At 42.6% G+C, this 13,786-nt stretch overlaps 1 protein-coding gene across 1 annotated transcript in view; it reads left to right on the top strand.

Annotated features, from left to right (window-relative positions):
* Positions 1 to 782: 782 nt before the first annotated feature.
* Ctsc (cathepsin C) overlaps positions 783 to 13,786 on the top strand; it is a 35,106-nt gene continuing 22,102 nt past the window's right edge. Inside the window, exons 1-2 of the mRNA XM_048435233.3 lie at positions 783 to 1,036; positions 3,662 to 3,813. Coding sequence (XP_048291190.3) covers positions 865 to 1,036; positions 3,662 to 3,813 — 324 coding nt within the window. The 5' untranslated portion in view covers positions 783 to 864. The remainder of the gene's footprint in view (positions 1,037 to 3,661; positions 3,814 to 13,786) is intronic.

Genomic DNA, 13,786 nt, shown 5'->3' on the forward strand with positions numbered 1-13,786 from the left:
AGGGGACTAGCTACTTCCTCTTTAGCCACCTCTTGATTTCATTCTGAAAAGAGAAGGGCTTGAGCAACGTGATCAACGGAGCACTCTGTAACCATCTCTCCCCTCTCACCCAATTCAGTCCTAGAAGAGGGAAAAACAAAAACGGATGCACAGAAACTGCAAATAGGCGCTACAATTGAAATCTGGTACATAGGCAGAGAGGAAACCGAGAAGATTTACAAAGGTAGAGTTGGGCAACGGAACAGAAGTTCTCAAACGACTCGAGTGGCTGAGGTTAACAAGTAAAGTTGTTACACAGGCGACAAACAGCCGCACGCAACTGGACCGAAGATTAAGAGAAGGACAACAAGGGAAAGAGAATTACACTCGGTAGACCTAAGGTCAGCTCTGTCTTAGCCCGGGTTAGGTTCTATTTTAATCACACTGGCATTACAAAACTCAGCAATCTGGCCAGACCCCTCAGAGCCCTCAGCCGGTAAAGGGCAGAGGTTCTCCTGCCTCCCTCCCCCCCCCCCCCCCCCGCCCACACACACGTGGTGCCCATCTCCACCCCGCCCTATATCTAATTCCCTCTGGTCACCTTGCCTTCTACCCCACCCAGATCTTCCCAGCCAGTCCGGCCTCACCTAGTCACACCCTGCCCCGCCCTCAAGCCAGCCTCTCCACCCCCATCCTCGCAGCCTCGCCGCTCTCCCCGCCCCCCACTTCGTTCAGTTCTCAGTGCCCTGTAACCCCGCCCCTGGGTTTAGGGTTTCCGGGCTCTTGGGTATTTTAAGGCGCGAGCCACTAGGGTCGCCTGACTCCCATCGCTCTGCGCTCCAGTTCTTGCTTTCACTGCTCTCGGCTTCCCGGGCGCCATCAGCAATGGGTCCCCGGCTCTATTTGGCGCGCGCCGCCCTGTTGCTGGCGCTCCTGGGAGTGTGCACGGTGCGCTCCGACACACCTGCCAACTGCACCTACCCTGACCTGCTGGGCACCTGGGTCTTCCAGGTGGGCCCCAGACGTCCCCGAAGCGACCTTAACTGCTCGGTGATGGGTAAGCCGCGTCCCGGGGTCCCCTAGTCGTCCTTTTCTGTCCCGAGTCCCCTGCTTTGGGGCCGGCGTTTGTGGGTGACTGGGAAGTTAGCAGGCGACCGGTCCCTTGGGGGATCAGATGAGCCAGGGCCGCCAAGTTGAATTGGAGCTGATGAGAACTTCGCACTTAACTTTCTTGAATTTCTCACAACTTGTGTTTCCGAGAAAACTTTGCATTTTTAAAAATTGTTTGAGTTGATTTCTTAGAAGAAAGTGGAGACCTGCTTTCTTCACCTTCCTCTTCAGTGTGGCAGGTTCTTGTTTTTAAAAACCCTGTTGACCTCAGGCTCGGTACAACGTAGCACGTTGTTGTTAGGGTTGTTAGTTGTTTTATTTGGGCATCTGGGAACCCCCGCTCGCCACCGCGAGACGGTGGGACAGGACCATTTTCTCAGACGATTATAAACTCAGTCTCTGCTACCTGCTTCTTTCCTCGATACTTCAGGTTGTTCTATTTGAAGACTGCAAGAGAGATACAAAAACTTTTTTTTTTCCTTTCTGTTTCTTTTGTCACCTTTACCCTGCAGTATTTGGATATGCCTGGAACCGAGCACTGTGCCTAGCTCAGGGAACGCTCTCTGGGAGTCTGTAGTGAGCAAACACCGGGGCATTCCACGTGCCGCAAGACTAACTGCTTGCCCTAGGATACTAGTACTGAAAAGGCACACTTCTGGTCTTCGCGGTCAGTCTTGACTTTTACAGACTGTTCACCTCTGGGCTGTAGTCTCCTTGTCCGTGGAGTAAATGCTGTCACATACCGTCATCCCCACCCCCACCCCGTCCCCACCCCCCTACTCAAGCAAAAAAAAAAAAAACTCATTTTAATTAATTCCAGGTGACTAGGGGCTTTGCCTAGTCCTGAGCGGTATCTACTATTGTTTCTTTTCTAAGTTTGAGCGTGGATATAATAAGATAGAAGGAGTTTGCATAGCCATCCTCCAGGGTGTTGGTCTGAAAGCCAGAAGTGTGGATCTCTGCGGATGGACTTAGCTGAATGCTTCTCTATGAGTCTCTCTGCCTACAAACCTCCTTTTGCCCCTAAGCAACCATTAAAGGCACCCAAAGATCTGACCCCTCCCTGCTCTTATGAAAGTTAAACTTTAACACCTATCAATTCAAACCATTATACGTATTATAAGCCTCGTGCTTTCTGAGTCTTTGGAAGGATTCAGACCGGGGTGTTAGCTTTTACAGAGGTTGAGGAGAGAGGAGTGTCATCTCCTTGAACAGACCGCTTCCTGTCTCCACAGGTTCAGCTTAGGAGTTGAAAGCTGCCGTGTTTCTATGGTCTTCCTTATTTAAATCAGTCGTTTTTGTCTTTCCCCTGTTCCTTTTGCAGTTTTGAATAGTTCCCTCCCCATTCTTTGCTGGATTAACATTCTACTACTGAGTCACAACACAGAGGCACACTTTTTTTTGTTGTTTGTTTGTTTGTTTGTTGTTTTGGTTTTGGTTTTGGTTTTTCAAGACAGAGTCTCTGTTGTCATGGTTGTCCTGAAGCTTGCTTTGTAGACCAGGCCTGCCTCTGCCTCCTGAGTGCTGGGATTAAAGCTCCTGTGCCTCCCCTACCTGGCAATTCTTCTTTTTTGTTTGTTTTGTTTACTTATGTGTTTTGGTGTTTTTCCTTCATGCATGACTGTATGAGGGTGTCAGGTACCCTGGAACTGCCAAGTGGGTGCTGGGAATTGAACCTGAGTCCTCCGGAAGAGCAGTCAGTGCTCTTAACCATTTGAGCTATCTCTCCAGCCTCTTCCCCACTCTTTACAAGGAAATTGTTTTTCTCTTTTTTTCCTTCTCTCTCTCTCTCTCTCTCTCTCTCTCTCTCTCTCTCTCTCTCTCTCTCTCTCTCGGAGATGGTGCCTTGCCATGTAGCCCTGGTTTGCATGTAACTTGCTATGTAGACCAGGCTGTCTTAGAACTCTCAGAGATGCACCTACCTCTCAGTCTGGACTGCTGAGATTAACATACCCAGTTAGGGAACTATTTTCAATGTTTGGTTGCATGGTGGTAGCTCTGTATTCTTCAGAACCCTCACTTCATAGGCTTGCCCAGACCCCTCCACCACATTACAGAGGAAGCAAAATTGAAACTTTTGAAGAAGTCTTTCTGGACAGAGTCTCACTATGTAATCCTGTATGGCCTAGAACTCACTTTGTAGTCCAGGCTAGTCTCCTAGAAACCTGCCTGTGTCTGTATCCCCACTGCTGAGTTTATAACTGAAGATTTGTTTATTTATTATATATACAACATTCCGCCTCCGTGTATGCCTACAGGCCAGAAGAGGGTACCAGATCTCATTATAGATGGCTGTGAGCCACCATGTGGTTGCTGGGAATTGAACTCAGGACCTGTGGAAGAGCAGCCAATGAGTGCTCTTAACCTCTGAGCCATCTCTTCAGCCCCGTGGGTTTGTAATTAAAGGCTTGTGCTATGGGGTCCAGCAGAGCCCAATTTTTTCATGAGCCAGATCATGAATCCCAGTTAGGTTGCAAGGTAGAAAAATACCTTAACCTAGAAATTATTGAGGCAATGCACTCCCCTAGGTGTTCAGTTAACTTTCATGTGTTTTCTGTTTCATTTTCTTTAGATCCTACAGAAAAGAGTGCAGAGGTGGTGGTACACCTTAAGAAGTTGGATACGGCATATGATGCATTTGGCAATTCTGGGCATTTTACCCTCATTTACAACCAAGGCTTCGAGATTGTGCTGAATGACTACAAATGGTTTGCCTTTTTCAAGGTTAGTTTACCATTCCCAGTCTTTGCTTATCTAGAATGTCTCCTGATTAGGGACCTCCTGGAGTGTTATTTTTAGACCAAGTACCGAACCAGAATAGACGTTAGTTTTCTAAGACAAGTTGGATATTATAAAATTGACATTTCAAAATTAAAACTTGGGTAAGTTTGATTGTACATTTTAAAATGTATAGTCTTTTGTTTATATATATAATCTAACTGTGGAAAAGTTTTTTATTAATTTTAAATGTTCCCTCAGTCACTGGCTTTGTGGTGAACGTGTAGGAAGGATAGGAGATGATGAATTTCATTTTCTGGATTGATGCTGTCCTAATCACGACCTCCTGGCTCTGGGAGACTGTCCTCAAGAGCTCATTGGAGTATTAAAATGTATTACATATGCTAATGTGAATAATTTCTTGGCTCTCTAGCCAAGAGAGAGAATGCACAAAAGTCATTATGCTCCTTGGGCTGATTAAAGCAAAAGACAAGCTATGTGACACAGCAAGAATTTGATTTCTCGGACTACTAGTAAAGACCCATTGTGTGTGCCTGTATTCAAACGCTTCTAGGTAGGAGCTCTTTCTGGGTTACAAAGGGTGGGGCTCTCTAGATTCTGTCCCTCCCATGTGTTCTTAAGGAAGAGGTGAAACTCTCCCTATAGGCTTAATATTCAGTGATTCAAGTAAATTGACACTGAAGCAGCTGTTTCTCATTATTCTTGGAATGTATATATATATGTATATATATATATATATATATATATATATATATATATATATATATATATATATATATATATATATATATATATATACAGAGTTTTCCATGGAGCCTTGCAGCCGCTGGAACATCTGGTAAGGATACACCGTTTATAGAGACTTCTGGGAAAACGGGGAATGCATCTGTTAAAAGTGGCAACAGACAGCATAGGAACAGAGGCCTGACCTCGCAGTTTGATTTCTCATGTGACATGACTTATCACCAGGATATAGTCTTCTGAGCCAAACATATTTCGTAGAATAATAACTTCCAGAAATATTTTAACGCAGACTTCTCTTTAAGTAAGTAAATAAAGTAAATACATGAAAGGAAGAGATCCAGAATGCTTAATTTCTCTCTGGTAACTATCTAGCTAGTAAGAATCAGTCTGGGAACTGTTAGCTTGGAGCCCATTTGATTAGTTCAAGCCCAAGTATGACTAGCTGTGAACTATTTTTGAGGACATCTAGCATTGCACTAAAATTCATCCTAACAGCATCTGAATCTCCTGTTTCGGCTGTATGGTGGGCGTATTCATTCTGAATTAGTTCTCAGTGTGTATTTGAATGGGCCTAGGTTTTTCTGTTTGTTTGTTTGTTTTGTTTTGTTTGTTTTTTGTTTTTTTCGAGACAGGGTTTCTCTGTAGCTTTGGAGCCTGTCCTGGAACTCACTCTGTAGACCAGGCTGGCCTCGAACTCACAGAGTTCTCTGTCTCTGCCTCCCGAGTGCTGGGATTAAAGGCATGCGCGCCACTACCGCCTGGCCTGTTTGTTTGTTTTGATATACATTATTTCTGCCTTCTGTTTCCTCCCTCCAAACTCTCTTATATACCCTTCCTTTCTTTTTTTCAAATTCATGGCCTCTAATTTTCATTATTTCTTGCTACATATATCTATGTATGTATGTATATATGTATACACACACACACACACACACACACACATGTTCCTAAATATATAAGTATAGCTTTCTCAGCATGTTTGACATTATTTGGTATCAGCTTCCCTGAGGAAGGCTTTCTCCCCTTCTCAGAATTATTTAGTTGCCTGTAGTTCTTTGTGTAGGGTTGAAGATTCATAGCCTTTCCCTGGGCCACTTTAACATGTCTATTGCTGTTCTGGTCTAGCTCATGTTCAGGGCCTGGGGCTTTTAGACCATTGGCATAGGTACATTCCTTTCAAAGTTCTTAGCCTTCAGATCAAACTTGCCTGTTGACTTGGCAAAGAAAAGCACAAAAAAAAAATGCCTAGTTTTTATTATCAGCCCTGAGATGTGCCACAATTTATTGTCTCTGGTTTTCTTCTTCCTCTATCTCTTACTGACACACAGGAAATAATCAGTTATATTTGCTAAAAACCGAAGAAAGAATGGAATGAATGAACTTGAACTCAGTTTGGAAATAAGTTGAGTAAAATATTGGGAAGGTAGGAATGGACTATAAATAGATGAATAAATAATTTATCCACTTGTCTTAGAAAACTACTGCCACATCCTGGGGAGGAAAAACTGGTAAGATCACCGTTTAATTACCAGAGGCATAGTAATCAGAAATAGGCTAGGGCCATTTCCCACAGTCTTTTTTCAGATCAGTGTAGGCAGGTTGAATATTTTGCCAGAGCATGGGGGTATTAATCACATTAGGTCCAAAGAACTAATTTTAAAGCCAAATAAAGGCAAGTGTGTCGTCAAGCCCAGTGGAAAGAGGCAAAGTCTAAGGAAACAATTGTCGGGGCCCTCACACCTCTGGATGGTGTTAGACACATGCTTATTCTCTCATTAAGTATGAGGATGGCTCTTACCTAACTGTGTGTATGTATATATATGTATATGTATATATATATGTATATGTATGTGTATATATGTATATGTCTGTATATGTATGTATATGTATATATATATGTATATGTATGTGTATATATGGACTAAAGTGGCCATCTTCAAGAACCATTAGTAGGGCCATGTTTTCTTTTGCTGAAAAAAAAAAAACACAAGCACGGTGTTTAGTTGGGTCAGGTGATAAAGATGATACTTTCAACAAGCGGTGGATAAAATATATGGGACTTTTCTTTCTGAGACATGTTTTAATGTAATCAAGTAGTTCCAGATGAGCATAGTTTGCAAAGGTTGCTACACAGACCTGGTGACCCGAGTGAGAGCCCGGAAGCCGTGTAAAGGTAGACAGAGATCCACAAAGGTGTCCTGTAAGCTGCACACAGGCAGCATGGCCGAGTACAGCCCTTCCCACTTACACAATGTAATATGTAACTAAACTTTTAGAGCATTTTAATAGCAAATACAGCAGCAGTACTGGGGGAAGGTGTTTACAATTTTAAGCAAAATTGTAAAGTGGAGTGGCTATATATAAACAGGGAGTCAGATACCTTGGGTGACTTTGTTGACCCGAAGCTGGTTGGATTTTATCATAAGCATCAGGGAGTTTCCTACAGCACTGGGGAACAATGCTTCGAGGAATGTGTAACCCAAGAAATATAAGCCTGTTCACTGAATAGAATACATAGGGTTTTTCCTAATGGCATAGAAAATTATCTTCTGAATTAGTATTTAAAATTTGGTCCTCCATTTGTTTCGTATTTTCGAGAGAAGGTCTTGATTTGTTGTCCAGGCTAACCTTGAACTTGAACTTCTGTCTTAGTCTTCTAAGTACTGGGGTTGCAGGTGTGGGCAACAGGCCTGGCTTAAAATGGATAAAGAGCATCAATTTTAAGTGTCTCACTTAAACTACATTTGCTCAATCCAACTCTTACGTGAATATCTAACAAAAATTTGCTGCATGGGCTGCCATTGCAATTCTGTCCTTTATTATGCTACAGAACAGATGGATTTCTAGGACTTTCCATTAGCTGAGACTGTCACGTGCTCCCCGTCACATTTGTGTGATATCTGCCTGCTGGAGTTTATTGAGTAGGTGGTGCACGCATGCAGGACAGTCAGTCCATTTGTGTGGCGCAGCAGCAGACCTGGCCTCCCCCTCATTCTCTGAATTACAACTTTGCTAAGGGTGGTTAATGTCAATCTCTTTGTGGCACCTTGCATTATTCATATCTTACTCGGGTATTAGCTGAAAGAATAGCATTTCTCACGAAGATTCCTAAACAATAAAAAAAATGAAGAAAAAAATTTGTTTTTTAATGACTTAAATTACAGTAGGTTGAAATCGGACTAGCCCCTCTATGGTTTTGCATATGCCTTCAAGTTTGCATAGTTCACGTTGAACAGAATGCTCCTAAGAGGCCTCCTTTTCCTATTTCTTCAAGGCAGTTTCTGACCTGAACTCCCATCCAGGCAGGGACCTACGCCCTTTATAACCTCCTGTAAAACAAAACAGGAATTAGGCGTGTGACGGAATGGAACCGCCTTGGAAGTATGAAGGTCCTCCCTGTAGCCATGTTCTACACCGGCGGATTATAATGGCAGTTATCACCCAGTTCTCCTTGTCCCCGTGACACATTTACACCCCTGTGAGGTATCTGCATATTAACAAGCAGCAGCCTCCTATAAAAACACACAGACACACATGCAAAGAAACACTCAGGCAGAATATAAACAGCGGTGATTATGTCGGACTTTATGGCATCGGCGGTGGCTACTGTGCCTTTCTTTGTGTTTTTATGTGTTTTCACCAGTTTTTGTGATAAGCTATATAAAGCTCCACTGTATAAAGCCCAACCAAACTGTCCAGAGGACACGTAAACAAACTCAGCTGGCCCCAAACAGTGTCTTCGAGGAGAATAAGTTCCTTTTTCTCCTTTTTCTCCCCCTTGTTTTATCTCCTCTGAGGCAGTGCGGAAGAGAGGGGTAGGAAAGAGCCTCATCTTGTTTTGAAGAAAGCTATTCGAAGGGTAGAAAAAAAACACAGAGGGAAAATAGATTGTTATGGCTAAATATTTTTGTTATATTTATTTGGGGAGGGGTCGTGAGTTTGGTGGGGGTTGGGAGGAGCTTTGTGGGTCACAGCCCCTGTGTAGTCAGTCAGAAGGCAACCTATAGAAAGAACCACAGTTTCTTTCCGTCCACAATGAGGGTTCTGAGGAGTAAACTTGGGCCTACAGGCTTCCCAGCAGTCACTGTCACCCAGTGAACCTTCTCACTGGACCCTTGTTATGGCTTTGCCTTTTATTTTCGTGGTAGTCAAGTTAAACTTTTCAATTTTTGAGCACTTTGTTTTGCCTCCCCCCCCCCCCAGTTTTAACTGAATTATAGAACAACAAATAATAATAATAATAAGAGATGCCACCATCACTAGTAGCTTCATAAAACAAGCTGTTATTCAGAGCCAGGCCAACATATGGAGAAGCCCATGTCAGGTTTTGAATTCCGCAGTTTGTTTGCCAGCAATTGGCAAATGGATTTGAGAACTGTGTACTAGCTTTCTACTGTGCCTTCTGGGTTTATTTTTTAGGAGAATTGTTTTTGCAATAGATGTTCTTTTTTAAAAAAAATATATATATAAATTCTATATATTAAACACAAGGGTTTTTTTAATGAGATTTACTCGTTTGGTGAAGGGTCGATATCAAAAACATTGATGCACATCTCGTGTATTTTCTAATTGATGCAAAATTGTATTGTGACTCAGTTTACCAATGTAAACTCTTCATAGGATGTCACTGATTTTATCAGTCAGTTGTTCATGCAGCTGGGAACTGTGGGATTATATGATTTGCCACATCTGAGGAACAAACCGGGTGAGCACAATTGAAATATCTTTATCTTCCCTGATAAGCCAGTTTTCTGCTGCCCTGTTGTCTTATGCAAATCAATGCCTATTTATTCCTGTGGGGAAGGAGAATGCACAGATTGTTGCTTTCCTACGCATCGTTGCTTGAGCTGGCTTTCCTACCACCTTGACTTTCTCTGCTGCTTTATGTAATTTGTCAATCTCATGTGCTCCGATTGCACCATCAAATCCCAAGTGTCATAGTAGACATGAACCCAAGGAGAAGACCAAGCTGACAAGGGCTGGCTAACATGCAGGTCACGTTTGTAAAGTGACTAAGCTGTCCTAGCTTATTTATTCTTTTTCCCCAATGACTCCCTCAAGGAGGAACCATGAATAGTATATCCCCTAGTGCCAAGACATACGTGCAGGCAGCATGAGAGCTACATTCACATGTATAGGAGACACGTGCTATGGTTCTAAGCTGTAAGAGTGAAGTCACAGTTTTGTGTGTCTGCCTTTTAGAGAGGAGGTGGCTCTTTCAAAATGAATTGGCATGCTGGTCCCCCATCACCAAGTTGCCTTTCATCTTTTGTAAAGTAGCTTCTACTAAAGGAATAGAATGTCGACTAGGAAAAGAAGGATCCCTTTGACTCACTCACTTCGTATCTTCAGAATGAATATTTAAATTGTTGCTCACGTAGGATTTGATGGGAAGAAGGGATGGTGAGCAAATCAAATCGATGAGATGTCTTACCCCTTTTTGTGTTTTAAAATAATATTGCTTCTCCTCATCCTTCCTCCTTTTCTTGCTTACTAAGTCCTAAAAGTCAGCTGAAAAAAGAGAAGTCAGAATGGGTCTTGAAAGCACCACCATCATTGTAGCCACATTGCCCAGGCTTTGTAATGGGTCCGCAGCAGTCCGTATTACCAGAAAGGAACTACTCCTAGACTGCATCTTCCCGTAATTTAGAGAATGTCAGGCATCCTTTAAAACCAGTTCGATTTGAGCACAACGGGCAGAAGTAATCTGCGCCTTCTCGGTTCTTCAGGGACCTGGATGAGGAGAGAGTGTGTTAAGTTTCCTTTAGTTTGGAATGGCACCGAATTTTAAGATATTGCACGGTGGTACTTGAGGAGGAAGACTGAACTACGCCCCAAAGTAGATCCACTGGTTTCTCAGTACCGTTTATAAAATTCTGCCCTAAATTTCTTCAACCTTCCTCCCACTTCTGGGTAAACATCAACCAGTAGAAAAGTTAAACTGTAGTCTTTTTTTCCTAAGCATATAACATGGTACCTACAAACACATCTAAGCAGCACTAGGGCTATATTTAGATGTGTAGGAGATGCATGCTATGGGCCTAAGCCGCTAGGATTTAGCGTGTTGCTTTAGCATACTGGCGTTTTAGAGACACAGTCACGTAGATGCATGTGCTTTGCAAGCGTGTTGCCTGGATGCATATTACATGCTTTTTCAGTATTGAGCTCAATAGCTACCAACACCTAATATAGTAGTGCTGGTTTTGCTTTTATTTTTCTTTCTGCTTGATAAAGGTGACTGCGATAAAGTGTTAAGAGATGGTGTGATCTTTGTTGGCTTGTAACCCTAGCTTTTGTCTTGTAGTTATTAAATAGATCGTCTGTTGGGAGGCTCTTTAAATACCACAGCCAAGAACAGACTTTGGTTTAAGAGGCAAACACCTGGATCTACCTCTAGCAGCTAGCGGAGGCCATGGCAGCTACAGTCCCTTCTGGAATCTGTTTGCATGTAACATGCAGAGGAGTCCTGGTGACCTACCTCCAAGGCAGCTGCCATCCTGAACGTTTCCTTGGAAAACAGTAATCACCACTGTGGAATGTGAGCAACCAGAAACTGCAAAGAAAGAAGGAAAAACCCCGTGGAAGAGATGAAGTCTCAGGGGGCTTCAGCGTTTTTAGCACTTTCCTAAGTCTTATTTCTTTCTTTCCTTAGATGAATACTGTCGTGTTAAAAAAGTTTCTCCAAACTCGACAGGATTTGGGTTTTGGGTTTGTGGGGGCTTTCTTTTTCTGTTGTGTCACGGTGAACATTTTACTCGCAGTTAACTCACTCTTCCTGGGGGCCTTCACTTTCTCTAGTTACCTTCAGGAACTCCCAAACCTATAGTAGAAGAAAAGAAGGCTTTGGGATGACCTGAAATGGGCAGATGTTAGCTCTTGGAGGGAAGATGTTTTCTTAGCTAAATGCTAAAAGGTGTATCTTCTTGCAGACAGTGGTCCCCCGCAATGCCCCCAGCCAGAAAGATGATGTGATCAATGCCTTCCTTTTCTATTCTTTTTCTCTTCTCTTTTCTCTTTTCCTTTTCTGTTTCATTTTTTTTTAATTAGGTGCTAGCTTTTTGCTAAGATGTTGACATTCTATATATCTGAAAGTCCTATAAAATTGTTGGGCCTCATTTCCTTTCACAGATAGCAATGGTTAGCCTCTTAGAAAGTTTAAGCTCATAAGAGTTTCTGACAGTGGGGCTGGAAAGATGGCTCACATAGTTAAGAGCACTGGCTGCTCTTCCAGAGGTCCTGAGTTCAATTCCCAGCAATCACATGGTAGCTCACAACCACCTATAATGAGATTTGGTGCCCTCTTCTGGTGTACAGGTATACATGGAGGCAGAACACTGTATACATAATAAATAAATAAATCTTTCAAATAAAAAGAATAGACAAAATTTGGGTAAAGAAAAAAAAGAGGAAAAGAAAGAAAACAACCAAAAACTCACCTAGCGAACACTGTGTCATGTGCTGTTAATATCAAGCACTTAGGAGGCAGAGGCAGGAGGATCACAAGTTGGAGGTCAGCCTGGTTTACATATCAGCCTGATTATATATATATATATATATATATATATATATATATATATATATATATATATATATATTTAAAAAAGAGTTTCTGACTGTAAAATGATACTCCTAATCTTTCAAACTTACAGAATTCCCTGGGGCTAAAAGTAAAAGAAAAGCAATCTCACCGAAGTAAATGGTATTTAGAGCCACAGTTGGGTAGTTTTTCTGGTGAATTCCAGCACAAAAGCATGGTGAAGGTTAGTTTTGTGGGGTGGGGGTGTGTATTGCTTTGGCTGTTACTGAAGCCTAAGGAGACTGTTTTTCCAGTTTAGGTCTCTGACCACCGAGCCCTCTCACTTTCTTGCTTTGAACCAGAGTTCTTTCACTAAGCAGGTGACTAACTTGTCTTTCCCCTTTGCTGTCCCACACACTGAGAATCAGGCTTTTGAACTTAAGTGTAGGGCCCAATGAAATCCCTCGTGAACTGGCCTTTCCTTAACAGCGCTATTGTTCAGCCTGATTGCTGTCTTGCAGCTCTTTCCTGCTAAGCAGTGGAGTCATTTCCTTCTCCCTTGGTTTAGAACTGACTTGGAAGATCGAAAAGGTGCTTGTGTACATAGTGTATTGTATCCAGCCCACTCTTCTCCCGTGGCTCAGTTAGCTCAGAAGATTTGTGATCTCTGAGTCATCCTGGTGGTTCTATGCCATGTCAGATTAACTGGTTTGGTGATTTTTTTTTTCTAAATCCTACTTCTAGTTTCCATAGTCTTCAACATCTAGAATGTAGTCACCACTCCATTAGTGGGAGAGAGGCCATTAACAATTCCCCATGTCTTCTGCAGGTGCCTCTGGTGTGTTCTTGTAAAGAAATGGCCTGGTGACTTTATCCATCAGGATGCCCGTCTATTTTTCTCTCTTTATCTTCACAACCTAATGCAAATAGAACTTTATAAGTCTCTGGAAGTGAACTACACTTTTCCTTCTGCAGACATTTTACAAGTAATGCTAGCCGACAACGTATCAGCTACTTTTCTATTGCCCTCATAAAACACCAAGACTAAAGAGACCTATAAAAGAAAGGGTTAAATTTGGCTTCCTGTTTCAGAGGGCTAGAGTCCATGGTGGTGAAGTGATCACCTCTTGAACCACAACAAGCTCTAGGCAGAGAGAGTCAGCCGGGTATTGTGGAATTTTCTGAAACCTCAAAATCCATCTCTAGTGACACACCTTCTCCAACAAGGCCACAAGTCCTAATCCCTCCCAATCAGTTCCACCAAGTGGGGGACAAAGTATTTACGCCAATGAGCCTATGGGGGTGGGGAGGTATCCTCATTCAAACCAGCACCCAACACATCACTTTTCTTGGGTTCTGGAACATTGACCAGGGATGTGCTATATCTTTAGTTCTCTGTTCTAGGAAATATCAAGTTTCCAGCCTCTAGACCCCTCAAAAAGTTAGATATTTTAAAGCTGATGGTCAAGGTCTATAAATATTGTTGGCTACACACGCAGATGTACTTGCTATGGAAATTTTTTATCTTTCTCTGTGTAATTTGGTTTCTAAATGTTAATGGAAGCAAAGTAGTGGACACGAAATTGTAGTAATGCGCCAGAGGGACTCCCGGTACACTAATGCTTAGCATTGTTTGTCGTAATTGCCCGTTTGTCTTCCCTTCTGCTCTGTAAGAGACGGGATTATTGGCTCTGTATT

The sequence above is a fragment of the Myodes glareolus genome, chromosome 24, assembly GCF_982192425.1.
Source record: "Myodes glareolus chromosome 24, mMyoGla1.1, whole genome shotgun sequence".
Taxonomy (NCBI): Eukaryota; Metazoa; Chordata; class Mammalia; order Rodentia; family Cricetidae; genus Myodes; species Myodes glareolus.